Source organism: Phacochoerus africanus, chromosome 15 (assembly GCF_016906955.1).
Source record: "Phacochoerus africanus isolate WHEZ1 chromosome 15, ROS_Pafr_v1, whole genome shotgun sequence".
Classification (NCBI taxonomy): Eukaryota; Metazoa; Chordata; class Mammalia; order Artiodactyla; family Suidae; genus Phacochoerus; species Phacochoerus africanus.
In genome coordinates this window covers 108,237,751-108,262,771 of record NC_062558.1, presented here as the reverse complement: position 1 = coordinate 108,262,771, position 25,021 = coordinate 108,237,751, and the positions used below count along the sequence as shown (strand labels likewise).

The window sequence follows — 25,021 nt, the reverse complement described above, 5'->3', positions numbered from 1 at the left end:
CTGTCTCAACCATTCCCTTAAATACCTCCCTTTCTACCAACCACAGAACTTCTACAATTTAAATATGAAAAAAATAGTAGCCGTCAGAAATGCCTCCTCTGTAGAGCTTCCAGTGACATTTGGTTCTCAGTCCTTCCCTAAAAGAATCCCCAGTTCCTTCTTACTTACTTATCCATAAGGTATAATGTATTCAGGGAACATGTTAATACTGTTTTAATGACCTAGAATAATCTGTGCTCAAATTTTAAAGACATTTTTTCATTTAACTAACTTTTGTCATTCTCAAATTATTCTTTATAAGGGATTATTTTAATTCATGTAGTTCATAATTCATGTAACGATTGATACTTAATTCTAAAAATATTACATTAGGTCAAACTTGGTGTATAATAGTAGGTGATTTGCAAAACAGATGACTTAGTTTTAATAAGTTCGGAGAGGATACTAACGTAAAGATGTTATCTTGGAAAAAGAACAACTTTCCACAGCAGAGATCATTTATTGTTCGTAAATGATGGATACTGCTCTTTATGTGTATGTTTCAAAACATCTTATTTTATCTTTACAGGAGCAATTGGTTACATGGGAACAAGTGCCTTTGTCCGAAAAATCTATACTAATGTGAAAATTGACTAAAGACCCACGAAAACCTGGAACTTCGGATCAATTTCTCTTTCACAGGGATGGAACTTGCACAGCAAAAAGAGCGCAAGAAGAGATTTGGGCTTTAACACTGGGTACTTTGTGGGTCTCTCTTTCATGGATGGCTTAAAGTAACATCTATTTCCATTGATCCTAGGTTCTTACTGACTGCTTTCTCCAACTGTTCACAGCAAATGCTTGGATTTTATGCAGTAGGCATTGCTACAGTACATGGCTAATCTTCCCAAAAACTAGCTCATTAAAGATGAAATAGACCAGCTCTCTTCAGTGAAGAGGACAAATAGTTTATTTAAAGCATTTGTTCCAATAAAATAAATAGAGGGAAACTTGGATGCTAAAATTACACGAGTAGAAATCTTCCTGGCACTAGTGTTTCTATGTTATTGAAGAATGATGTTCCAGAAAGATTACTTTTTTCTCTTATTTTTACTGCCATCATCAACCTTTTGTGGGACATTTTTATATACTGAACCTGGGTTCTTTTTTGACCTGCCTTTTTTTTTTTTTTCAATTCAGTTGCATCCTTTTTTTTTTTAAAGAGAGAATTTAAAAATATTAAATCCTGCATGTAATATATCTGCTGTCATCTTAGTTGGACCAACTTCCCATTTATTTATCGTAAAACTATCCAGTTACATCTTAATTCCATCCAAAGAAGATACAGTCTGAAGATAGAGGTGTACTCTCTACAATGCAGTTTACTGTACAGTTAGAAAGCAAAGTGTTAAATGGAGAAGATAGTTGTTTTTATTAAACATTTTGAGATTTAGATAAACTACATTTTAACTGAATGTCTAAAGTGATTATCTACCCCCTCCCCCCAAGTTAGTCTTACATCTTTTTTTGGGGTTTGAATGAAGGTTTTACATAAGAAATTATTAAAAACAGGGGGTGGGTGATAAATGTATATAACATTAAATAATGTAACGTAGGTGTAGATTCCCAAATGCATTTGGATGTACAGATTGATTACGGAATACTTTTTTCTGATGATGATGGGTGTAGAAATGTGTGAATTTGGGTGGCTTTTTACATCTTGCCTACCACTGCATGAAACATTGGGGTTTCTTCAAAATGTGTGTGTCATACTTCTTTTGGGAGGGGGGATTGTTTTCTTCTGTTTTTTTGTTGTTGTTGTTGTTTGTTTTTTTGTTTTTGGTTTTTTTCCTGAGACTCCTGCAGGAGCTAAATTTGTAATTTCGAAACATTTAATTTTGTTAATCCTGTCTGGGGCACTTAAGTAACATCTAAAGCATTACTGCTTTAGAATGTTAAAATAAAATTTCCTGGCCAAGTTGTTTTGTGAAAATACATGTGTTTGCAATTTGAAGATATCTTTTCAAAAGGCAATATTACTGAATGCAATTTTTAAGGCTATACCGTAAACCATGCTTTTCTAATACAGGGGACCTGCACTTTAAAATCCCCGAACTTGCTTACATCAAGATTATCCAGTATAGTCACAAAGTGAGTGACAAGTCCTTTGAATGAAATTGTGGCACAAAATCTGTATAGGTTGGTGTACCATGAAAAGTGGGGCTGGGTAGAAGTAGTTAGCTTAGTATGGGATGAGCAAATAAAGGTTACAGTTTTCTAAGAGAAGTAATTTTAATTTTTAATACATTTTTCTGGAACTGCCCATAATGTGAAATTTTCCTAGAACCATTGAGTTTCTAGTTTAATAGTTTGCTATGCAAATGACCACCTAAAACAATACTGTATATTGGTATTTTTAGAAAGACTCAAAACAGCTGTAGTTAAACCTTAATGTGAAACTCATACCATTCATAATTACATAAGGTATTTTCATTACAAAATAGGTTTCTATAAATTAATAGGCTCTGTATCCTATCTTGTAGCGTGTAAGGAATGTGAAGGGTGAAAAGTTGAATTTCTTATTACTTATGTATGACTGATATGAACAAACGGGAATTTGATCAGAAGCTGTAGGTAAATCCTCTTCTTCAAGCCAAAATGTCATATGAAGTGTAATCTACTGGATCTCCCATTTTCTTTTCCTTCTCACGCCTGCTTTTAAGATCTTATAAGAAAAGGAAAAGTCAGTACTTAATGACTTATGGGACTTTTAAACTACATGAAAGTACTTATAAGAACATAAAGTCTCTCTGATAGAGTGTAAATTGCATGGCAGGCTTCTAAATAAAATGAAATTTGGTTTTCATGAATCTTACAGGTAAGATGTAGGGCTTTAAAAAAATGAATAGTTTAGCTGCTTTCAGGTACACCAATTCTTCTACTAAATTGATCTCTTATTTGATGTCTTTTGGAATCTTCAGTGAAAAACAATTTTCTAATTTCTAAATACATTAAGAGCTCCATTAAAATGAGTATAAATCACCTTGAAAAGTCCTTTAGAAAATATGTATTGTTTTATGGCTTCATAGAGGGGCTGAGAGAGAGAGAGAGTGTGTGTGTGTGTATGTCTGAAGAAGATGTAATCCGCAAGTAGTTTAGCTCCCTAGCTCTCAGTCATAGAAGAGTAAAATATAATGTTATTTAAGTTAATTAGAGAGTAGGGTTTTTCCATATAAATGCCTTTTGTCTTTCATTTGTTAATATTTGCTCAACTTATCAGCGGATGCTTTGAACACTATCAAAACCTGGAGATAAACGTTCCCCTTGTATCTATAAGCACGCTTCTCCTGAAGTGTAGCTACATTAGTAATTGACACCGTTAATGCATATACCCTGGTACGAGAGTAGGATAAGGATAATGTAATGTCTGGAAGGATGGTAATGCATTCTTTAGTATATCATGTTGGACTCCCGGATTGTACTGCATTTGCACATAAATCAAGCCCCATACCCTTAGAATTTGTTATACTGTGGTGATATCGGAACCTAGTGAGTGGTACACTTGGGTGTTTTCCATGGAGAGTGGATGGACCTCTTTATAAAGGTGGTTGCTGCAAATTCCAGTTCTTCCAGAAGCCACTTTATTTAGGGTTTATCCACAAATTGTATTAATTTTAATAAAGCTTTTGTTTCCTAAATGTTTACTGACCACCTTATGCCAAATATCTTGCAAATAAATATTTTAAGATTTCCTGAATTTTTACAAATGTAAAAAAGAAAAATGTATTAATGTAATTTGTTCAGGAAAAGCTACATTCTGAAGGGCTTCTATATATGAATTCTGGGAAAGAAAAGCCTATTTGTAATCTATACTCTGTAGTTCCATCTGGATTTTAAGTTTAGATTTCATCATGTCTTGGTGCTTCACTCTTGATTTATTGGCACTCATAATAAATAGGAGTAGTGACGTATGAAAACACAAGTATTCATTAATGTTTCATATCTTCATAAAATTGCATAGTTGTGAAGCTATATTTTATCTAAGACGTCAAAGAGATCAGAGAAGTGAAAATTTATAAAGACTGTTTGGAAGTGTGTACAGAAATAGACTAGACTAGATGTAGAGGTAGGGTAGATCAGAAAATTGACATTTTATAAGATTTAAATTCAGTATGTGGAAAACCTTTTTCTCCTATGAGCATTTTCTAAAAGCCATCTGATTTGACATTCTTATTAGAGCTGTAGGCAGAATTGTGCAAAGACAAACGTAAAAATTAAGTTTTTATTTCCCTGTATTAGGAAGTTGAAATAAACTGTTATGAAAAGTGTTTACTTTGAAGTATTGGTGACCAAGGCTTGCCAATAACTGATGGATAAAGCAGCATTCTGTGTGTTTACCCTAAGTCATCAGTTTAGGTCATTTGAAAGTTATCAACGTTATAAGTAAGAACTTGAGGAAGTAACAGGACATGCTGTTTGAAGGACAACTGAGTATCCTTGGAAAAGCAGCCCCACTTGGGCTTTTCAGCTGTGTCAAACATGAATCTAAATCCCCACAGAGTACGGACAATTGGTGACAGAGTTGGAAGGAAATAGTTACTGCTCAATGATTTCTTCCATTTTTGTACTCACCCTTGATTTGTGTAGGCCGTATTCCAGCTGGCTTTTTAGTGCTAGAAATTGAATACAGTAAATAATGTATCACATTTGAGGTTCTAACCTAGTCTGTTAATCTAACCGAAGTTGGATTTTTAAAAAGTAATAAAAAGTCAAATGTACTTCCCTTGGATGCTTTATTTCTTTACTTTTTGAAACAGGTAAGCCAAGCATAAGGGATAACCTATTATTATTGGCACACATATGAAGAGATTACTAATAGCTTTCCACAATTAAATAAAGCAGGGGTCAGCAAACTTTCTGTAAAGAGCCCGATAGGAAATATTTGAGGCTCTGAGAGCGGTTCAGTCTCTGTCACAAATGCTCTCTCCTTGTAGCCCAACAGCCACAGGAGGCAGTACATCAACTAATGAGCAGGGCCGTGTTCCAATAAAACAACAAAAACAACCAGTGGGCGGGAGTCTGCTAACCCCTGAAACAAAGGCTTTAAAGTTTGAGATTTGGTTTTCCCAACTTTATAGTTTGAGAAAAAAATTAAATGTACAGAAAGTCAAAAGAGTGGTAAATGAAGATGGTTTGTCTTTTTAAGAAGTGATTTTTGATTATCACTCATTTGACTTTTTTTTATATACACGCTCTGACTCCCTGCATTCACACCCCACTAGCCTTGTGCCTGTCATTCTCCTAATTGATCCTACATCACATTTATCTAGTGCTTAACCACTGTTTCACAGCATTTTCGAGTATGGTCTCTCAAAAGTATCCTCTGAAGCTCGTAAGAAACATTTTATAGTTACGAAAATAGAGCACCTACAGAGTCTCTTTATTTCTAGCCCAGAAGTTATCAAAATCAGTCCTATCGTCTTGACTGCTCTAACTGTAAAATGGGAATATCGCCTCTCCAGCCAATGGAGCAGATAATAAACACAGCAATCACACTGGAAATGAGTGTTCCATACCAACAGAAGGGATTATTTTTATTGTACTATGTGAAAATTAATGGTTAATTTCTCCGGGTCGCCTTTTCTTTTTTTAAATCTCCAGTTTTAACTAGTTAATTCAATTCTTGGTCAGCCTCCTTGGTTCTTCCTCGGATTTTATTACCAGCCTCAGTTGTCACCTACACTTGGCAGTTCTTGTTAGCCAAATAGTTTCAGTTGGTGTGAATTTGTGTTCCTTTTGATCGCTTTAGTGAACACTTGTTTGGTTGGAAAGCTAGGAGTGTTAGGAAACCTGTTACATAACCAGATTCAGGATTTCAAAGTGAGAACTATTATTAAGGAGCTGATTGACAGCTGAACATTAGAAAAAGGGGAGGGAATAAGTTTGCGTTGGGACGTGTGGAGTTGATAGTAATATGGTCTACAAATGTATTTCAAGGTATTTTCAAAGTCTGGCATGCTTAGGATGACAGAGTTTCACATTTTAAAAATGCGTGGTTGTTGGGAGAATTGGATATAAGTCATTTGAACTGGCCACTGTCACCGTTATTTTTAGTGGCTCAGTCTAAACCACTAAGATTATGGACTTAACCTTGGAGGTCCCTGAAGGGAAGAGAGAGTCTAGGGAGTAAGACATGGAAGGTGGTTTCCAAGTTGGAATGGGGTCTGACAGGTCTGCTGCAGGTTAGAGACCCAGAAGTGTAGGATAGATGTAGATAGGTAAGCGTCATAGGTGTGGTAGCTGCCGTAACGTTGGCATGAACATGATTATGAAGTTGTCCCCGGCACGGACATGGAGGTGTGAGGCAGCAAGGCCCTGCTGGGATGGCTGCAAGGTGTTTAATGCAGCAAGAATGGAGAGATGGGGGTGGCAAGAGCTATGGCTGGACTCCATGTGAAAGGACAGCCTGAGGGTGGATGGAGGGCCTGGCGTGCTACCCTCAGGGGCGCTGTGCAGAGGTTTCAGAGAGCCTTAGAATGTTTTAAACAGCTGCTGAAAATTGTAACAGTGTTAGGTATCTTAAAAACACAAAGGACCTTAGTGGTCAGTTAATATAAACAAAGAAATGAACCAGCAGATGAGAGTGCCCGGTTCATCCTGGAGGTTCTGCTCCCTGCCTTGGAGATGGTGGATAGTGGCACCAGGAGCAGAAAGCGGCCTCTCTGGAGTCGTTACCAAAGATAAGACATGGTAGACGCAGAGGCGCTTGTGAGCTACTGCAAGCGAGCCGCGTCAGTCTGGGCACAGGGCTATAGCTGGAATGAGTTGGACGGAGGACAGATATCGGACTAAAAAAAGGGGAAAGCTTGTACCCACTTGGAGGTTTTCGCAAGACCGAGCTATGGGAAAGAAACCCAGGAATGTGATGATCGAACAAAGCTGAACAACTTGAGATTACTTTTATTCTAAGTCCATCTCTAGTTTTTTCATGAGATCCAAAGAAAAATACCTTTTAGAAGTTCTTTGAACCCTGGTTAGCATTTAATATCTATATAAGTGGTAGGTGAATCAGAAACCATAGAACCGAGAAAAAATTTTAATCATCCCTTTCGATTATTCCAATATAAATTTTCTGTACTGTGACCCAAATATTTTGTTGATATTTGTTGTTTGATAGCCTTTTAAATACTGTTTAAACAGGGATTCTGACATAAAACTGTGCAGTTTGCTCATCCCGGAGCATGGCTACCTTCAAAATATTTGGGCAAAGATTGTTGGTGAGAAGCCTGGCAGCTACTCACCAGGTGGGGATTAGAGGCAATAAAAGCTCACGACCTCAGTGCTTTCACAAGAGGTAGCCTGTAATGTCTGTTTTCCTGAGGAATTATCTGCTAATAAGGAGGCCAGTTGGCTGTTTGCCTAGTGCCATCTGGAGACCTGGAAGTGTCACAGAAGTTTGTTAGGCCTTTGAGATGATGACTCTGTGGACTTGTCCAACCACAGGTGATGCCCTTCACTGGGTTTAATGCAGAGACCTATGGTGTTGGGTTTGGCTCCTTCTTCGTTCAGGCAGAAATGACATTCAACCCCTTCCCACACCTATTGCCTGTTTGATGGTCACTCCATCTTCCTTGCCATTTGGTGGCATCCATTCCCCCAAGTTCCCTCCTCCCATCTGATAGTTCCCAACCAGATATTTTTGCCCAATTTGGCTCTATCCTGTATGTGCCCATTTGATGAAAACTCAGCCTGAAGCAAGGCCAACTTGTATCTCTAAGGGCCAAGACAAAATATCCAGTAGCACACTTCCAGTGTTTAACTTTTAAACCTTTACAGGTTTGAAGGACTTGCTACCTAACTTACTAGATGAGAAGACATTATCTTAATGCAAGAATTTGGAATCCTGGGTAAAGCCCAGCTCTGGACTCTCTGTAGGTTATTGGTGGCTTCGAAACTATGTGAAAATCCAAAAGGGAAGCTAGGTCCATTTCTCTGCTTGCAGTTTAAATGAAAAAAAAAAAAAAAAAAAGATTCGATTGGGTGTGATGCCGAAAATCTGTACACATTGGTGTATTTTATTTCTTGATTGGGGCAATTTCGCTTGCATAGAAAAGTCTTTGAAAAGCCTCTTGGTAATGGTACTTTTTTTTTTTTTGGTCTATAAATCAAAATGGCTCAGTTTGACAATTTTTACGTTTAAGGTACAGCATAGGAGGGAGTTTCAAATATCTCTTGATTATCCTCTTAATTTATTTGGGCATATGTTTTTAATTGGCAAAAAAATAACCAAGCTTCAGAAATTGGTCATTTTTATTTCAAGTTAATGGCAAGTGGCTTATTTATAAAAAACATTTGTCTGTAATTTAACACAAATGGCACGTACAGCCATTTGTTCACTTGTCAATCTTTTTGTCTATATGGAAGCATTTTAGATTTACTAAAGGATGGGGCCATGTAGAGGGGAAATTCGTCATTTAAAATCATTCTGCCCTAAGCCACTCATGTCATCAGCCACACATTAGGTTAGGTGGGTGCTGCAGCAAGTGCCCTTCACGGCTGGACAAGGGAATCTTGAGAAAGTGGAATCATAGTCCTCGATTTTTTTTTTTTTTTCCCCTGCGCCGAAAGCAACCAGAGAGAAGATTGACTACATCCCTAAGAAATTATTGTCCGGAAAGCACATATTGGGTTGGTAATGGAATCATTCGCATGGGTTCCTGGTCCTGCGCTCGGAGCTCCAGCCACTGCTGCCTGCCTTCACCCACGTGTGCACTGGGGAGTTGTAAAGTGAGTTTTGAGAATATAACAAGGCAGGAATTCCAGCCTTGATCTTCAGGAGCAGCGTTCTGGGTGGCCGGAGGCGCGTTGGCTCCCGGAGAACGGCGCCGTCGGCTCGGTGGGACCGCGGCGGACCTCGGGTCCTTGCTCACAGCATCTTCACCTCGCTCCCCTTCCTCCGAAGTTGCGGAGGTGCCGGGAAGAGGAGGGGCCTCGCCTCGGGCGCCCGAGTGATTGGCTGCCCAGGGTCCCTGGCGAGGGCTGTGTGGTCCAGCCCGGGTGGAGAGGGGCGGAGCGGCCACTGCTCCAACCACAGCCACCACGGCCACAGTCGCAGCCGCCGCAGCCTCGGCCGCCGGCAAGTAGCTCCGAGTCGCTGCTTCCTGGGCGCGCCGACGCGGACCCGGGCGTCGCGCTCTGCCCGTTCCGCGCCCGAGCCATGCCCCGCAGCCACGCTTAATCGCCTCGCCCGGGCCAAAGCCGACCCGACCCTGTGCACCGTTCCTCGCCCGAACCCAGCTTTCAGTGCACTTAACTCCCTCGGTTTTCGCCTGCCCCTCTCGACCATGACCCGGGTGAGTGCGCTCGGGGCCCTTGTGCCACTGCTGCTGCCTCTCCTGCTACTGCTGCTGCCGCTGCCCCGCGACGCCGGGGGGCTCGGGGAGCGCTCAGAAGCCGCCTGGGACTACTCGGCGCTGGAAGGCGAGGAGGGCGCAGAGCAGCAGCTGGAGCATTACCATGACCCGTGCAAAGCCGGTAGGTGCCGCGGGGGAAGTCCGGCAGAAGTTTGCCTTTGAAATGCAAATGAGATGGTGGGCAAGCCCCCGCCGCAGTCTGTGGGGCGGGTCTCCCCTCCCCTCCCCTCCCCAAGATCCCCCGGGCTCCCTGGGAAAACAATGCCCCAGAGGGACTGCTTAAATACCTCTCGGGCTGGGACGTCCCAGCCCCAGCTTTGCGGAGCGCACAGGGTGGCGGCCGCGGGAGCATTCCCAAAGCGAACGACGGCGGGTGACCGGGGCGGAGAGGGCGCCCAGTGGCTGGGGCGGGCGCCGGGGTTGCCTGACAGCCAGGTGGTCAGCACGGGCCACCGCCGGACGCGCTGGGCTGGAGCAGAGGAGTAGGAGCTGGGCTGAGCGCGGTGTTTCCAGACTTAGATGGAGTTGCTGGCTCCGATTTCACGGCATTTGTAAGTTTCACGCAAAGTTTCCCCACATCTCGTGGTTACTCTTGGGAAGAGAATTTAAAAACCGAAAAGCTTCACTGCAGGCAAAAGGAAAGCGGTAGCCGAGGGGAAAATATACATGACTCGAGTAGTCGCAAACTTCCTTGTAGCCCCCGCAGCGTAGTCGCGGCCTGGGGGTCGTTGTGGGCCAGAGGAGATGGAAGCCGTCAGGTGCTCTAATCCCGCCAGGAAGCCGCGCCCCAGGACGCGCGGATCTTTCTGGTGCAAATAGCTGCCGAACACTGCAGCTCCAGCTTCCCTCGGGCCACCAACCGGAACAGTTGAGGCGTCAGCCCCAGAAGGGCCCAAGCGCATGTTCCAAAGAGTGCCCATGGGTCTGGGGGTAGTTCCCAGCTGGGAGAGCGGATGGTCTCAAAAGCCCGCTGAGCCGCTTCTGGCTGCTGGCCAGGGGCGCGGGTAATGGTGTTTATCTCCAGGCAGGATCTGGCTGTTTCACTGGGCGGCCCTCAGAGATGAGGGGACGGAGGAGGGCAGGGTGCTTTTCTTCCAGTAGATGAGAGAAGTGCCATGGGCCATAGTGGCCCATTCCCTGGAGACTTCTAGTAGCCTCAATTTCCTCCTCTGAACTGGGGACCAGACCTGTAGGTGGACTCAGATAATTTCTGGGAAAACTCTCTGAATGATGGTGATGACACTGATTTGTGTTGTTACTGCAGTGACTGAGGGCTAGGCTGGGGGTTGGGCAGGTCAGAACTGGGTGAAGTCCAGGGGCAGGTTCCTGGAGGTCAGAGGACCTAGGAGGGTGTGAAAGCTTGAGAATCTTGTGAAGGTTGAAGTTCACACCAGGCTTGAGGGGCCTGGTTTTACCAGGCACCAAGATTCCTCCAGAACAGCCACCTATTACTGTACCTTCTGAGTTAGGAAGGTGGGCAGGGGGGGTGATTCCTGGGTAATTTGAGAGACCATCAGCAGGTAGCCTATCTCAGTTCCTCACTGGACCAAGGTTCTGACCAGATTGAAAAGTCTCTGGAGCACTGAAAGGTAGCGTTGACCTGAAAAGAGGGGGCACGGAGGCTGCAAAAATGGGATGGGGGCTGAGTGGGGTAGATCAGCCATCACCTGCACTTACTGGGTCCTGGACTCAACTGGATGCAAACTGAGGCCTCTGGGATGCAGTGTGAGCAGCTGGGACCTGGACTGGGGCAGCCGTCCATGTGTTCAGGAATGTACTAAGCATCTCTGGGATGCTGGGTGCTGATCAGGACCCTGCGAATCTGGGTGAAAGAGGTATAGGTCCCCAGCTCACGGTCTCAACCCGTGGAATAACCCGGAAGCAGGTCTGCCTGTTGGGACCTCATTTTTTCTCCAGAAATTCTGGAGAACATGCTGGATAGCCAGGACCTGCATGTTCCGTGACTCTTGACAGACAGGATGGGATGGGCAGGCAGGGCAGGGAAATAGGTATATGGTTTCCGCCAGCTCCTTGCATCCTCTGCAGCCGCCCTCCTTACTCCCAAACCTCTCCATCTGGCCCTCCTTCATGCTGATGCTAAGAGTGGCCAGAAGAGGGCGATGGCAAGGAGGACCTGGGGAAAAGGTCACATCAGGAGGCTCATGCTTCTGGAAATTCCCTGAGCAAGGCAACAGGCTTCTGGAAGGGCAATAAGCAGTTCACCAAAGAACAGGCGTCTCAGTGAAAGGATATGCCCCTCACCTCACGGGGAACACGGCTTTTCCCGATTCTGTATTCAAACCAAACCTTAAGGGGCAGCCTTTCCTCTGATCCCAGTCGCAGGCTAACTCCCTGACTCCTCAGTCAGAAGCCCCTCTACCCAGGAGGTGCCTCAGGGCTTCGAAACCTAAACCCCCTCCCACCTGGCCCTTCTGGAGTCGGGGGGCGCTGGGGGGAGGGGTGGCGGTGTTTCCATTCTGCTGTGGATGCAGAGTGCAGACAGAGTCTGGGATCTATTCCTGGTCTCGCAGGAGCTGTGTTCCCGGGCAGGTCCCCTCCTCTCTGGGCCTCAGTTCCTCATCCATAGCCTGAAGCTATTGGACTAGTTAGGGTGGCAAACTGACAGGTCCGGGGAGCTGGCTCCCTTAGTCCGTATCAGCCATCTCGCCCTCTGCCCTCTTTACATCTTGTCTGCACTTGAGGTTGGACCCCTGGCCCCTCCTTCTATGACCTTGGCTTCCAACCCACAAACTGGTAAGTGTCCTGTCACTTGCAGTTTTACCATTTACACGTTTTACTGTTTTTTTTTGTTTTTTTTTTTTTGCTATTTCTTTGGGCCGCTCCCGCGGCATATGGAGGTTCCCAGGCTAGGGGTCAAATAGGAGCTGCAACCACCGGCCTACGCCAGAGCCACAGCAACGTGGGATCTGAGCCGCGTCTGCAACCTACACCACAGCTCATGGCAACGCCGGATCGTTAACCCACTGAGCAAGGGCAGGGACCGAACCCGCAACCTCATGGTTCCTAGTCGGATCTGTTAACCACTGCGCCACGACGGGAACTCCAACACGTTTTACTGTTGACTCTGCCATTTACAAACTGTGTGACCTTGGGCAAGTCACTTCATTTCTCTGTGCCTCAGTTTCCTCATGTATAAATGAAGATGATTCCTAATAGATGAATGTGCGTAGGACAGGACCCGACATACCGTTAGGTATTTTGTAAACAAATTTCCTAGAAACTTGTCACAAGAACATCTTCCCACTGACCTTCGAAGCAAGTTTTAAACGGTAAAATTGAAATGTACTGATGAACAATCTGTTTGATGCTGTAAAAAGGGGTGCTTTTAAAATCAGATGATCACAGAATAGGAGAGGGTCTGGAGTTCCCGTCGTGGCTCAGGGGTTAACAAATCCGACTAGGAACCATGAGGTTGCAGGTTCGATCCCTGGCCTTGCTCAGTGGGTTAAGGATCCGGCATTGCCATGAGCTGTGGTGTGGGTCACAGACACAGCTCGGATCCCGCATTGCTGTGGCTCTGGCGTAGGCTTGGCAGCTACAGCTGTGATTAGACCCCTAGCCTGGGAACCTCCATATGCTGCGGGTGCAGCCCTAGAAAGGGCAAAAAGACAAAAGAAAAAAAAAGAATGAGAGAGGCCTGGAAAGCTCCCCTGGCCTGGGGCTGGGAAGAGGCGAGGGGCTTCCAGGGCGTGGTCTCCGGCGGGTGGTCTAGGCTCTGCAGTTTGTTTTTCATCTGATACTGTAAGTGAGGTCAAGAGTTCAATTGACTGTCAATTACAAGGCATTCTTCCAACCACTGAGAGAAACTTTTACAAAGCATCTGACGGCTTCTCCTGCTTGCTTGCCCTCACCCATAATTCCTTAGCTGTATTCAGAGCCAGAGGACTGGGTCCTTATCCTGACTCTTCTTACCCTTGAGCAAGGGTATGGCCTTGAGCAGATCCTTCACCTCTCCATGCCTCAGTCGTCTTATCTGCAAAATGGGATTGAGATCAGAACTGTGTGCCTTGGAGGGCAGACATAAGGCTAGTTGTAGCTGTATTCCTAAGTCGTAGAGTCTTAGACAGACCTTCTGTGTCGATAGATGGGGAGGTGAGCCTGAGAAGCACGGTGAGCATGGCAGGGAAAGAACTCTAGTAAAAGGAGTGGAACCCAGGTAGCTCATCAGCAGATGGGGCCATGTCCCCACATGGTTCTTCCATAAGGCCTCCCAGAATTATCCACCCTGGGAATAGGAGGCTGATGTATTTATCCAAAGGCTGCTGTCCTTCAGTGTAAGCTCCTTTTTCCAGTTTCTATTCCTGTGTAAAAACCTACCCAAACTCCGTGGTGTAGAACAACCACATTTTATTTTGTTGCTGATTTTGGTGGTGAGTTTATTTGTTGGTCGTCAGGCGTTTGGAAAGTGCGTGGCAGTCTTCCTCTGCTCTGCAGTATCTGAGCTTCTGCTGGGAGGGCTTGCAGGCAGGGGTGACTTGACAACTGGGGGCTGGAATCTTCTGATGGCTTGCTTGTTCTCTCCCTTCTGGCAGTTGAGGCTGGCTGTGGCCTGAGCTCTCAGTTGGACTGTTGGCCAGAACAACTTCAAGTGGTCTCTGTGTGGTCTCTCCATGTGGGCTGGTTAGGCTTCCTCATGGCATGGCAGCTGGATGCTAAGTGCACACATCCCAAGGGAACCATCTGGCAGCTGGATTGCCTTTTCTGACCTTGCCTGGGAGTTCCCGTTGTGGCACAGTGTTTAATGAATCCAACTAGGAACCATGAGGTTTCGGGTTCGATCCCTGGCCTCACTCAGTGGGTTAAGGATCCAGCGTTGCCATGAGCTGTGGTGTAGGTGACAGACACGGCTCGGATCCTACATTGCTGTGGCTCTGGCGTAGGCCGGCAGCTGTAGCTCTGGCTAGACCCCTAGCCTTGGGAACCTCCATATGCTGCAGGTGCGGCCCTAAAAAGCAAAAAAAAAAAAAAAAAAAAAAAGAAAGAAAAAAAGAAGCTGCAAGGGCAACAGATGATGGGACTGCCCGGAGCTGAGCTGAGGATGTGGGATTCAGGTCCCAGCATTGCCTACCTGAGGCTCAAAGGATATGCCAGGACTTGGTCAACTGTAGAGTGCTATGTAGCCTTTTGGGTTTATTATTAAGCCCAAGGGAACTGGCTGACAGCCGGCTTTACTTCTCAGCTGGTGGTGACTTAATATATGCCAGGGCCTTCCCATGATTAAACACATATATTCTTTCATTAATAAATACCGACAGCAGTCCCGGACCGCTTATGGCTCAGGAGCCAGGAGTGAGGCTGCTGGCCTGGGCACAGCCCTTTCCTTGTGAGGAAGTTTGTGGTCCTTTCTCACACTCTTAGACTTTACTTCTGCCTGGAATTTGGGGCCTTCCTCCATCCTGTCCTTCTCTCCCAGATACAGTGACCTTATCAATCAAGTCCTTATCTGGAGTCACCCAGAGCCCTCTAGGACAGCACTCTCTGGGGCAGGTCCTGCCAGCAGCCCTCATGTTACTGATGCGAGGCTGGAATGTTAAACCAGGTGAGGTCAGGGATTTGTGTCCACGCTGGTCACTGCTATAAGCCTAGTGCCCAGTGGCACATTGTGGGTACTTGTCGATATTTGCTGAATGAGGGGAAAAGGATTGGGTCCATGGCTGAAGGACGCCCCCAGCTCACTGTCAGCCTGGAAAGGGAAGCAGAGCCCGCCTGGTGGGTTGTAGCCCTGCTGAGAGTGCTCCAGTTGGGGCGGAGGAGGTGGGGTCCTGGGCAGCCCTCCCACAATTTCCACCCTTCGTGGCAGGGGCAGGCGCCCTGGTTTTTAAAGCACAGATGTGAGGCTCCCATGGTGCCTCCTGGAAGCCTGTCTCTGTGGCACAGCCTGTCCCCAGAGTGGGGAACTGCCATCTCCCCAGCACCTTATCTCTCCCTGTGGGCCACACCCAGGTGAGGGCGGCTGGCAGGGTTACAACTTTATTTTTATCCCTACTTGTCACTGTATCTTTTTGTTGATTCGGGCAGGTGCTGATTTGATGGAGTCAAAATATTTCAGGGCTGTATGGAAATGAAGTGTTGATCTTTCTCACATCTCCAGGCAGGAGCAGCATCTAAGCCATCTCGGTCTCCAATTTTTCACCCCCAAAGTGCACTGGGCCAGGGCATGAGGGGGTTAAGAGCATGGGCTTTGGCTTTTGACAGACCTGGGTCCAGAATCTGCTGCCCAAGCCAGGCTTGGTGGCCTTGAGAAAGTTACTTCACCTCTCTGAGCCTCAGTTGCCTCCAGAAGAACTATTAATATTCACTTCTCAGGGTCTTTGCAAGGATTCAATGATACCATGTCGGTCACATGCTCAGCACAATTTCTGGCACAAGACAAGAGATCAGCAATGGATAGGTACACTTATTCATGGGTATGTGCATTATTCATGAGTATGTACAATATTTGAGCACAAAGCAGGTGCTCACAAGCGCTCAGCACAGTTTCTGGCACAAGGCAGGAGATCAGCGATGGCTCTGTACCCTTATTCATGGATCTGCACAGTATTCATGCATATGCACATTATTCAAGCACAAAGCAGATGCTCACCAGTACTTCCTGACCTCTCCCTGAAATGTTATGCAGGTTGGTAAACAGGGTCTCAGAAGAAGTGAAGGGTGAGGACGGGCCAGGGCAGACAGAGCTGGGAGGAGGAAACATACCATCTTGGCTCCTGAGAAACTGTCTTGGCTGTTGAGCGACGGAGCGGTTCAAGCTGAGGATTCCAGCTCAACCAAATAGGCGGAGAACATGTGGCCATCAAATGCCACATGGAGCTCAGAGGTCCCAGCTGGGGCCAGGACTCACACTGGGGTGGGCAGCATCTGGGGTGGGGAGGCTGGAAGGGAACGCATCAGCCCCTTTTTGGGCAAGAACGCTCCCAGAGCTGAATGATACCAAGCACACCACTCTGTTGACCTTCCACTGTCCTCTCCAAAAGCCTGCCCAGTCCTCCATGCTCTGCAGATGTAAAACCACTGGGGAGACTCACTAAAAGCAGTTTGACTAGTACAGAAGAGGCTTTTCCTGAGCATGTACAACTAGATCTGCAGACCGCCTTCAAGCGCAAAACCACACTGCATGACACTAATACAACGACAATGCATTCATATTGTTTTCATTAGTCGTCGACTTGCACAAAACACCGGAAAAAATGACCGTCCCCAGAGGAGACGTGCAGCTGGGGTGGCCCACTTCTGCATCTGGAGACAGCCTCAGACTTCAGCCCCCTGCCTCACCCACATGCTCCTTTGACTTCTGATGCAGTCCGTGTGGGGACGGCGTTCAGCTTCTGCAAACAGAAAAGTCCACAAGTGGGTGCCCAAGTCTGATGTTAGTGGAACCTGATTTTCCATCTTTCTCCAGCCCAGCTGTGTAGCCGTCAGCATCTTGCACCCCCTTCTGGGGGCGGTGTGTGTGTGCACATGCGCGCATGTGTGTGTGTGTGTGTGTGCCGAGTAGTGTCCTTTAATCTTTTGTCCACTCTGGTGAGAGGAGGGGTGGGGCTGTCACAACAGCCCCAGATCTGCAGGGTGCCTGGCACATGCAGGGCCACACCCTGGGTGCTGAACTGCTAAGTGTCAATCAGACCTCAGCCCTGTCCGCAGGAGCTCATGGGCATGGCCCGCTCAGCAGGAAGATGCTCCTGAGGGAATTGGGGTGCAGACAGGGCAGCCAGCCCCCTCATCCCTGGACCTTCCGCTCACCACTGTTTCTCTGGCCACTTGCAGGGCCCTCCCCGGCTTGTTTGAGCACCAGGCTCCTCCTCAGCCCATTGGTTTAGTACCCAAGCTTTGGAGTCAGGCTGATGTGGATTTTCCTTCTGAGCTCTGTCATTTAATTAGCCATGAAACCTTGAGCAAATCCTGCAGCATTTATAGCCTCAGTTTCCTCATCGACATAAAGCGGTGAATAGAAACTTCTATTTTACCATCTGTTGTATGAAAGACACTTGATCCTGTGCTCAGCCAGTAGCAAATAGAAGCACTCGATAAATGTGAAATGTTGCTAGCATTTCATGGCCTCTGAAGAACCTGTCGTGCACGTTAAATTGAATTTCATGAACAGCATCACTTTCTATTCCCTCAAGAGCACCAAGAAGCTAAGTGAGCCAACTCTAGGGGCAAATTGCCGAGTTCCGATCCTGGCTTTCCCACTGAATGGCGTGGGGCCCTGAGCCAGCTGCTTAGGCTTTCTGCATCTCAGCCTCCTCTGTACAGCGTGGATGCTAACATTTACCACAGAGGGTTATTATAGGGTTAGGTGAGCTAATATAGACACTTAGAATAGTGCCTGGAAGACAATAAACATTGAGTCAATATTATTGTTTTTTTATTATCATCCCACGGAAATCCCACAATGTTTCCAAGGGCAGGAAACCAAGTGTCTGAGCAACTGGGGCAGGTAATTTCAGAGTTTTATGTTTCCTAGTAATGCTGCTGCTGATGGCTCCTCTACATCCAGAGACCTTGCTCTAAAAACAAATCCACTGGATGGAGTTCCCATTGTGGCTCAGCAGTAACGAGCCTGACTAGTATCTCTGAAGATGTGGGTTCGATCCCTGGCCCCGCTCCGTGGGTTAAGGATCCAGCGTTACTGTGGCTATGGTGTAGGCCAGCAGCTACATCTCCAATTTGACTCCTAGCCTGGGAGCTTCTTTGTGCCATCGGTGCAGCCCTAAAAAATCACACAAAATAATATAAACAAATCTGCTGGAATTCCCTGGTGGTGCAGTGGATTAAGAATCTGGCATCGTCACTGCTGTGGCTCAGGTTGCTGCTGTGACACAGGTTCGATCCCTGGCCCGGGAACTTCCACGTGCCATGGGTGCCACACACACCCATGAATCTCACTGGCTTCCTTGATGCTATAGGCAGGGGTGTTCCATGTGCTGCAACCAACCAGATGTCCAGACTCCACCCAAGAAGCCAGCCCCTAACCAGAGATATGTGAATGAGCTTCCGTTCAGCCAACAGTTCCTTCCAGCCACCCTCTTTCCCAAAGCATTCCTGAGGGTCCAGATAGCTGAGGTGCAAGCAGGATTTGGGACGATATCACATTCGATGGCAGTGCACATCCTTCTGTCATAGATAGTCAAGCAGTCTGGAACAGAGGCTGTAACTTCATTGGCTTCCAAACCTTTGCCTTTTTACCCGTCACCATGTTTTTTAAGAGGATGAATAATGGTATTAACCCTTCACATTGCTTACAGCACTGCCTTAGAGCCTTGGGCCACACCTATCTTTTACAAAGCTCTTTTCCTTCTGTTCTCTCCACTGGTCTCTCAATGAGCCAGGAGATGGCTCAGGCACTCGCGGGAAATAGTCCGGGCACTCACGGGAGATGTTCTGGGATCTGATCATCTTGTCGACATTGCAGGATGAGGGTAGAGGCTTGGCTGGGATCTGCGCCAGACAATGAACTTATAAGCGATGGGACAAACCTCAAACCTGATCTCCCCTCAAAGCACATGGCCTCTCCAACCCTGGAATGGCTTCCGTTCTCCTGGCTCCCACCTCCTCCCCACCCCCCAAGTCAACCAGCATCTCCCTCCTGTTCAGTCTGAAGGTCATGTTTGTACACTTGTTCCCCAGGTCACCGTAGCCAACCACCTTCTCCCTACCTTTTTCTCTATCCTTGGCTAGGAATCCAACAAGGATAAGACAGTCTGGCCTTCAGAGCACTCTTAGTCCCAAAGCATAGGGAAGAATCAATAATACAGGTGTTGAAATGCATCTGCCTCCCCTTCCCCCATCCCCTTCTTAGGAGGCCACAGGCAGTGCCTGGGTGTCAGGTCAGTCAAGGTGGATGGGTCCAGCCCCTCTCCCCACCCAGAGGGAGAGGACATAGATATCCCCTGTTTCCTAAGCAGGCTCTGAGTCAGTGGCAGCCTTGGTGACAGAGCAGAGCAGTGAGACATCCTGTTTCAGAGACCACTTTTGGCATCAGGCAGCCCTCGGCTTGAAGCCTGCCTCTGTCCTCACTGCCTGTGTGATTTTGACTTGGTTTCTTAACCTCTCTGAGCCTCCCGTTTCCTCATTTGGAAAATGGGAATGATATAAAAACCCATCAACCCAGTTTGTTTGTGGATTGAATGGGGCGGTGAACGTGAAGCATTTAGAGAGCGGTCATTAATTGTTCGCTCTTCTCCTTGCTGTTATGATTACTCTTGTAATTGTTCCCCTTTTAAGAATTTCCCTATAAGTGACAATCTCTCAGCGGCCCATGTAGGCTTCTCTCTCCCTCTGCAGAGAGTTCTCTTGGGATCCAGAGCGTGCAGCAAGTGATAATTTATTGCTCCACAGCACGCTCGCTCTCATCCATGAAGCAGGGAGTGAATGACAGATAAACCAAATGCATAGAAGCCGGTTTCTTATGGTATCCTCTCAGCCCGCTCCTGATCCAGTTCTGCCTGGATGCAAACCTAGCAACAGGAAGCAAGCTTTCCTGCTGATTGGTTACAGACCTATCCGTGATCACGCCACCCTCTAACCACTTCTGTCAATTACCAATAAATATTCTCAAGCTCGCCCGCATGAGCCCTTGAGTGTTGATGTTCAGCCCGGAGTCTTTGCCCGCTCCGCCAGCTGGGCCACTTATCTCCCAGCTCATCCTGCAATTTGCACCCAGCCTCCCCCTTCCTCCCACCTGGGTTACTGGCCTTGAGTTGATGTGAGTCCTGCGTGAGCCAGTTTCCCACAGAAGAGGCTACCTTCTGCCCTTACTCTTTTTCCTGGGTCAGTGTCTCCTCCCCACAGAGCTGGCACTGGCGCCTCATCCTCTCCCCTGGGCTCAGGGTCTGCTGTGGCTCGCTGAGGCCTGAGCCCCAGGGTGGCAGGTACCAGGTGGCACCCAGTGGTGGTGCCAGGGGCTTCAACCAGAAACCAAGCGCCGTCCTGGATACGGGTCTCTCCCTCCCCGTCTCACACAGTCCAACCTGAGTCCTGGCAATTCTGTTTCCGAACTTCAGCCCATCCACTTCTCTCCATCTTCACTGGCACTGTTTGGTCTAAACCCCACTGGCTCCCACGTGGGCTACTCGGATGGTACCTGAGGCCATCTCCCTGATGCCCCCTTGTCCCCCTTAATCTGTTTTCCAAGTTGCAGGCAGAATGATCTTTTGGAAATGCGTGTTTGATCATATTTCAAAATCAACCCATGTAGGACCCTCAGTTTACATGCCGCCCCTCCGCCCCTGCCGCAACAAAGCCTTCCCAGGCCTGATCTCAGTCGGGTCCCTTCTCTTAAATCTCTCATCACCTTTGTTTCCCTGCACGGCACTTTTTCCTGTCTGTAACTGGGTAGAGTCATTGTTGCAACTATTGATTTGTTCGTCGACTGTCTCCATATCAGACAATGAACTCCAAAGGGTAGAAACTAGATTCATTCATTTGGTTTCCCAGTCACCAGCACGGTGCCTGGCACATGGTGGGTTTTCAACCAATATTTGCCAAATGAAAAACTGAGCAGATGAGATACCATAGAGATTTGGAAAAGGTGGCAATTCCTGTAAGACAATCAAGGGAGGCTTCCTGGTAAGCCCTGATTTTGGCCTGGAAGGATGGATAGGATCTGAAGAAACTAGGAGCCAGGGGAAGGCATTTCAGGCAGAATAACTGGCTGAGCCAAGGCAAGGCCGCAGGAAGGCTGTGGATGTGTTGGAGCGGTGGGATTACCTGGTTCACTTTGCAGAATAGTAGTGACAAGACGGAAGGAGGCTCGGAACAGAGAACATCAAGCTGAGACTTGCCTCGCCACCCCCGCTTCACCTGGGATCAAACCCCAGGCACAGCAGGGACAAAGCCACATCCTTAACCAGTGGGCTGCCAGGGAACTCTGAGACATTTAAAATACCCTGCTTAAGAAAAGGGAGCTACTGACAATTTTTGAGCAGAGAACCATTGTAATGAAGATCTATGGTGTTTAGGATCCGTAGAAGCAGGAAAGAGAGGGACCACCTATCTCTAGGCTTGGGAGCATGACGCCCAGACTTGGGCTTAGGAAGGGAAGCGAAAGGAAAGTGGGGGAGAGATCGTGGCTCTGTGTGTGAAGAGAGGCCCCAGGCTGAGCTCCACCTGCAGGTCATAGTGACACAAATGAGTTCATCCAGAGATGCTCGGCAAGCGTTGGGGTGCCCTTGAGATGGGCAGGAAAGGAGATTCTTTTTAAACATAAAACGGCTTTCTTAATTACACAGCTAATACACATCCACTGGAGAACATTTTGAAAATATAGAAAGCAAGCAGGAGTAAAAATTTCCAGTAATTCCATGACCTAGGAATAACTGTTGTTAACACTTTATTGTGTATTCTTCCAAAATTTTTCTATGCGTGGTTGTACTTTTTTAATGCTGTGATATTGTTTTGAACTTGCTTATAGTTCACTTTCACTTAGTACCATGAACCTCCTTCCATGACAATAAAAATGCTTATATAGTAAATATACTTGTATAGCATCGATTTAAGTTGTTCTGTATAGATGCATTATAATTTAATCGATCCCTTGTTGGGTATACAGATTTTTTTTTCCAGTGTCTTCTTTTGCTTTTTTTTTTTGTCATTTTGCCATTTCTTGGGCCGCTCCCTCGGCATATGGAGGTTCCCACGCCAGGGGCTGAATCGGAGCTGTAGCCACCGGCCCAGGCCAGAGCCACAGCAATGTGGGATCCAAGCTGTGTCTGCAACCTACACCCCAGCTCACAGCAACACTGGATCCTTAACCCACTGAGCAAGGCTAGGGACCGAACCCGCAACCTTATGGTTCCTAGTCGGATTCGTTAACCACTGTGCCACGACAGGAACTCCTCTGCTTTTGCTTTTATAAATAATCATGCTGGAGTCGTCCCCTTCTTTTTTTTTTTTTTTTTTTTTGTAGGGCCACACCCACGGCATATGGAGGTTCCCAGGTATAGGGTCAAATCGGAGCTGTGGCCACTGGCCTACACCACAGCTACAGCCACATTAGATCTGAGCCACTTCTGCCACCTACACCACAGCTCACGGCAACGCCAGATCCTTAACCCACTGAGCAAGGCCAAGGATAGAACCTGCATCTTCATGGATGCTAGTCAGATTCGTTTCTGCTGAGCCATGACGGGAATTCCTGGAGTCATCCTTGTTGCTAGATTTGTAAGTACATTTTAAATTATCTTTTTAGAAAAAAATTCTACCCATAAAATTGCTGGGTCAAGAGTATAAATGCTTTTAGGGGTTTTGATTTTTCTTTTCAAATTGCCCTTCAATTTTTTTTTTACTCTTTTGCACTCTTATTAAAATGAACATTTTGTATTCTAGTTTTTAAAATCTTTGTTGGTTTGATAAGAGAAAATAATTTATAGTTTCTTCAATTTCCATTTATATTATAATTGTATTTCTTTTTCAAATGATTTTGAAACTTTTAAAAATGTATTTTGGAGTTCCTGTTGTGACACAGCAGAAATGAATCCGACTAGTAACCATGAGGTTTGGGGTTCAATCCCTGACCTCGCTCAGTGGATTAAGGATCTGGTGTTACCGTGAGCTGTGGTGTAGGTCAAAGATTCGGTTTGGATCCTTTGTTGCAGTTGCTGTGGTGTAGGCTGGCAGCTGCAGCTCCAATTCAACCCCTATCCTGGGAACTTCCAGATGCTGCAGGCGTGGCCCTAAAAAACAAAAAACAAAAAACAAAAAAAGAGATTTTGATGATTTCTAGTTCTTCTGCTATGCATATGCAGTTCCTATTTATGGACTTTTTTCCTTCCTGTTTATGGACTTTTTTCTTCCTATTTATAGACTTTTTTCCTTTCTGTTTATCCTTATTTTTCTAATTATATGGTTATTTCAAAAACATTTTGGAGAACTGTTAAAGGTTAGAACTTCAACCTTTATCTGTTGTGTTTGTCACAAATAATTTTTGGAGAAAAGATTTTTAAAAAGCAGAAAGCTTATCCTGTACTGTATCCTTTTTTTTTTTCTTTTTTTTTCCCATGGAGATGATTGCATGGCTCTATCAGTTAAGATTAGGGTAAATTGCTAGTAATGAGCCCATGTTAATTGGCTGTGGCCTTCAGGGTCCAGCTGGGAGACAGAAACCACATCAGTAATTTCAGAAGTAATTCAAAAATTTAATATAAAGGATTATTAACTAGAAAAAGGGGATTGGCTACTAAAGGAAGTAGAGCACACTTTAAAAAAAACAGGAAAAGCAGATACAGGGAGCAGCTGTTAGGGAAGGAATATATTTGGAAGGGGTCACCTCCCTCCACCCCAATCCCTCCAGGCTGCAACTTCATAGGAGAGGATGTGGATGTGGCCCACTGACAGTTGGAGGGGTTTGTTGAGATGCAGCAGAAGAGGCTGACAAGTGGGCAACTGCCCATTGGAGTCTGGGCAAAACTCTGAAGGTTAGGAGTTCCCATTGTGGCGTACCAGAAACAAATCCAACTAGTACCCAATGAGGATGTGGGTTCGATCCCTGGCCTTGTTTAGTGGGTTAAGGATCCGGCGTTGCCTTGAGCCATGGTGTAGGTCACAGACCCTTGCTGTGACTGTGGCATGGGCGGGGAGCTGTAGCTCCAGTTCGAGCCTGGGAACTTCCATATGCCTCAGGTGCGGCCCTAAAAAGCAAAGAAAACAAAACAAAACAAAAAAACCTCTAGAGTCTGGGCACCAATGGGTCTCCCAAACACTGCTGGTGGCCACTCCACAGGAGCAAGAAAGATGAGGGCACCGGAACCAGGAAGAGAAGTCCCTTCCTCCTGCCGCGTCCCTCTAGTGCCCTCTACTGACAAAGCCTAACATTGTGCCAGCTGATGAAAGAGAAAGGTTTCCCGGGTCCCGCTCCAATAACACAAAGCATGACAAAGAAGGATGGGTTGATGGAGTTCCCGTCGTGGAGCAGCAGAAATAAATCTGACTAGGAATTATGAGGTTGTGGGTTCGATCCCTGGCCTCGCTCAGTGGGTTAAGGATCCAGTGTTGCCATGAGCTGTGGTGTAGGTTGCAGACATGGCTTGGATCCCGAGTGGCTATGGCTGTGGTGTAGGCCGGCAGCTGTAGCTCTGATTGGACCCCTAGCCTGGGAACTCCCATATGCTGCAGGTGTGGCCCTCAAAAGACAAAAAACAACAAAAAAAAGAAGGGTGGGTTGAGAGCTGAGAGGCAATATATTGATAGCTGGAACATTGGTCTAAACAAGCTAGAAACTTCTTTCTTTCTCACATCAAAGTCTAGAAGTCTGCAGTCCATGGCCTTACAGCAGTTCAGCTCCAAGAATTTGTCCAGGGTCCCACCTCCTTCTAGCCTAGGCTGAGGCCCTGGTCTTCCTGGTCAAAGATGGTAGCCGGGGCTTGAACCATCACAAACACAGTCTGGAGATGGAAGGCAATGGGGGGAGGACAAGGACAAAGCGTTTGAGAGAAGGTTCACAGGAGATGCCGGTTGCCAGTTCTGCTTTTCTCTCATTGGCTGGAAGTTAGTCACATGACCACAGATGTTCTGTGGGATTCTGGAAAATATTTTTTCTAGAACTTCTGAACTAAACTTCAGAAGTTCTGTTATTAGGAAAGAAGGGAGGAAAGGTATTGGCAGACAATAAG

General features: G+C 46.4%; 2 protein-coding genes across 2 annotated transcripts in view; both read left to right on the top strand.

Annotated features, from left to right (window-relative positions):
- Positions 1–4,757, top strand: part of TM9SF3 (transmembrane 9 superfamily member 3) — a 67,306-nt gene extending 62,549 nt beyond the window's left edge. Inside the window, 1 exon segment of the mRNA XM_047759479.1 lies at positions 569–4,757. Coding sequence (XP_047615435.1) covers positions 569–636 — 68 coding nt within the window. The 3' untranslated portion in view covers positions 637–4,757.
- A 4,349-nt stretch (positions 4,758–9,106) lies between these two features.
- Positions 9,107–25,021, top strand: part of TLL2 (tolloid like 2) — a 148,383-nt gene continuing 132,468 nt past the window's right edge. The window contains exon 1 of the mRNA XM_047761818.1: positions 9,107–9,513. Coding sequence (XP_047617774.1) covers positions 9,324–9,513 — 190 coding nt within the window. The 5' untranslated portion in view covers positions 9,107–9,323. The remainder of the gene's footprint in view (positions 9,514–25,021) is intronic.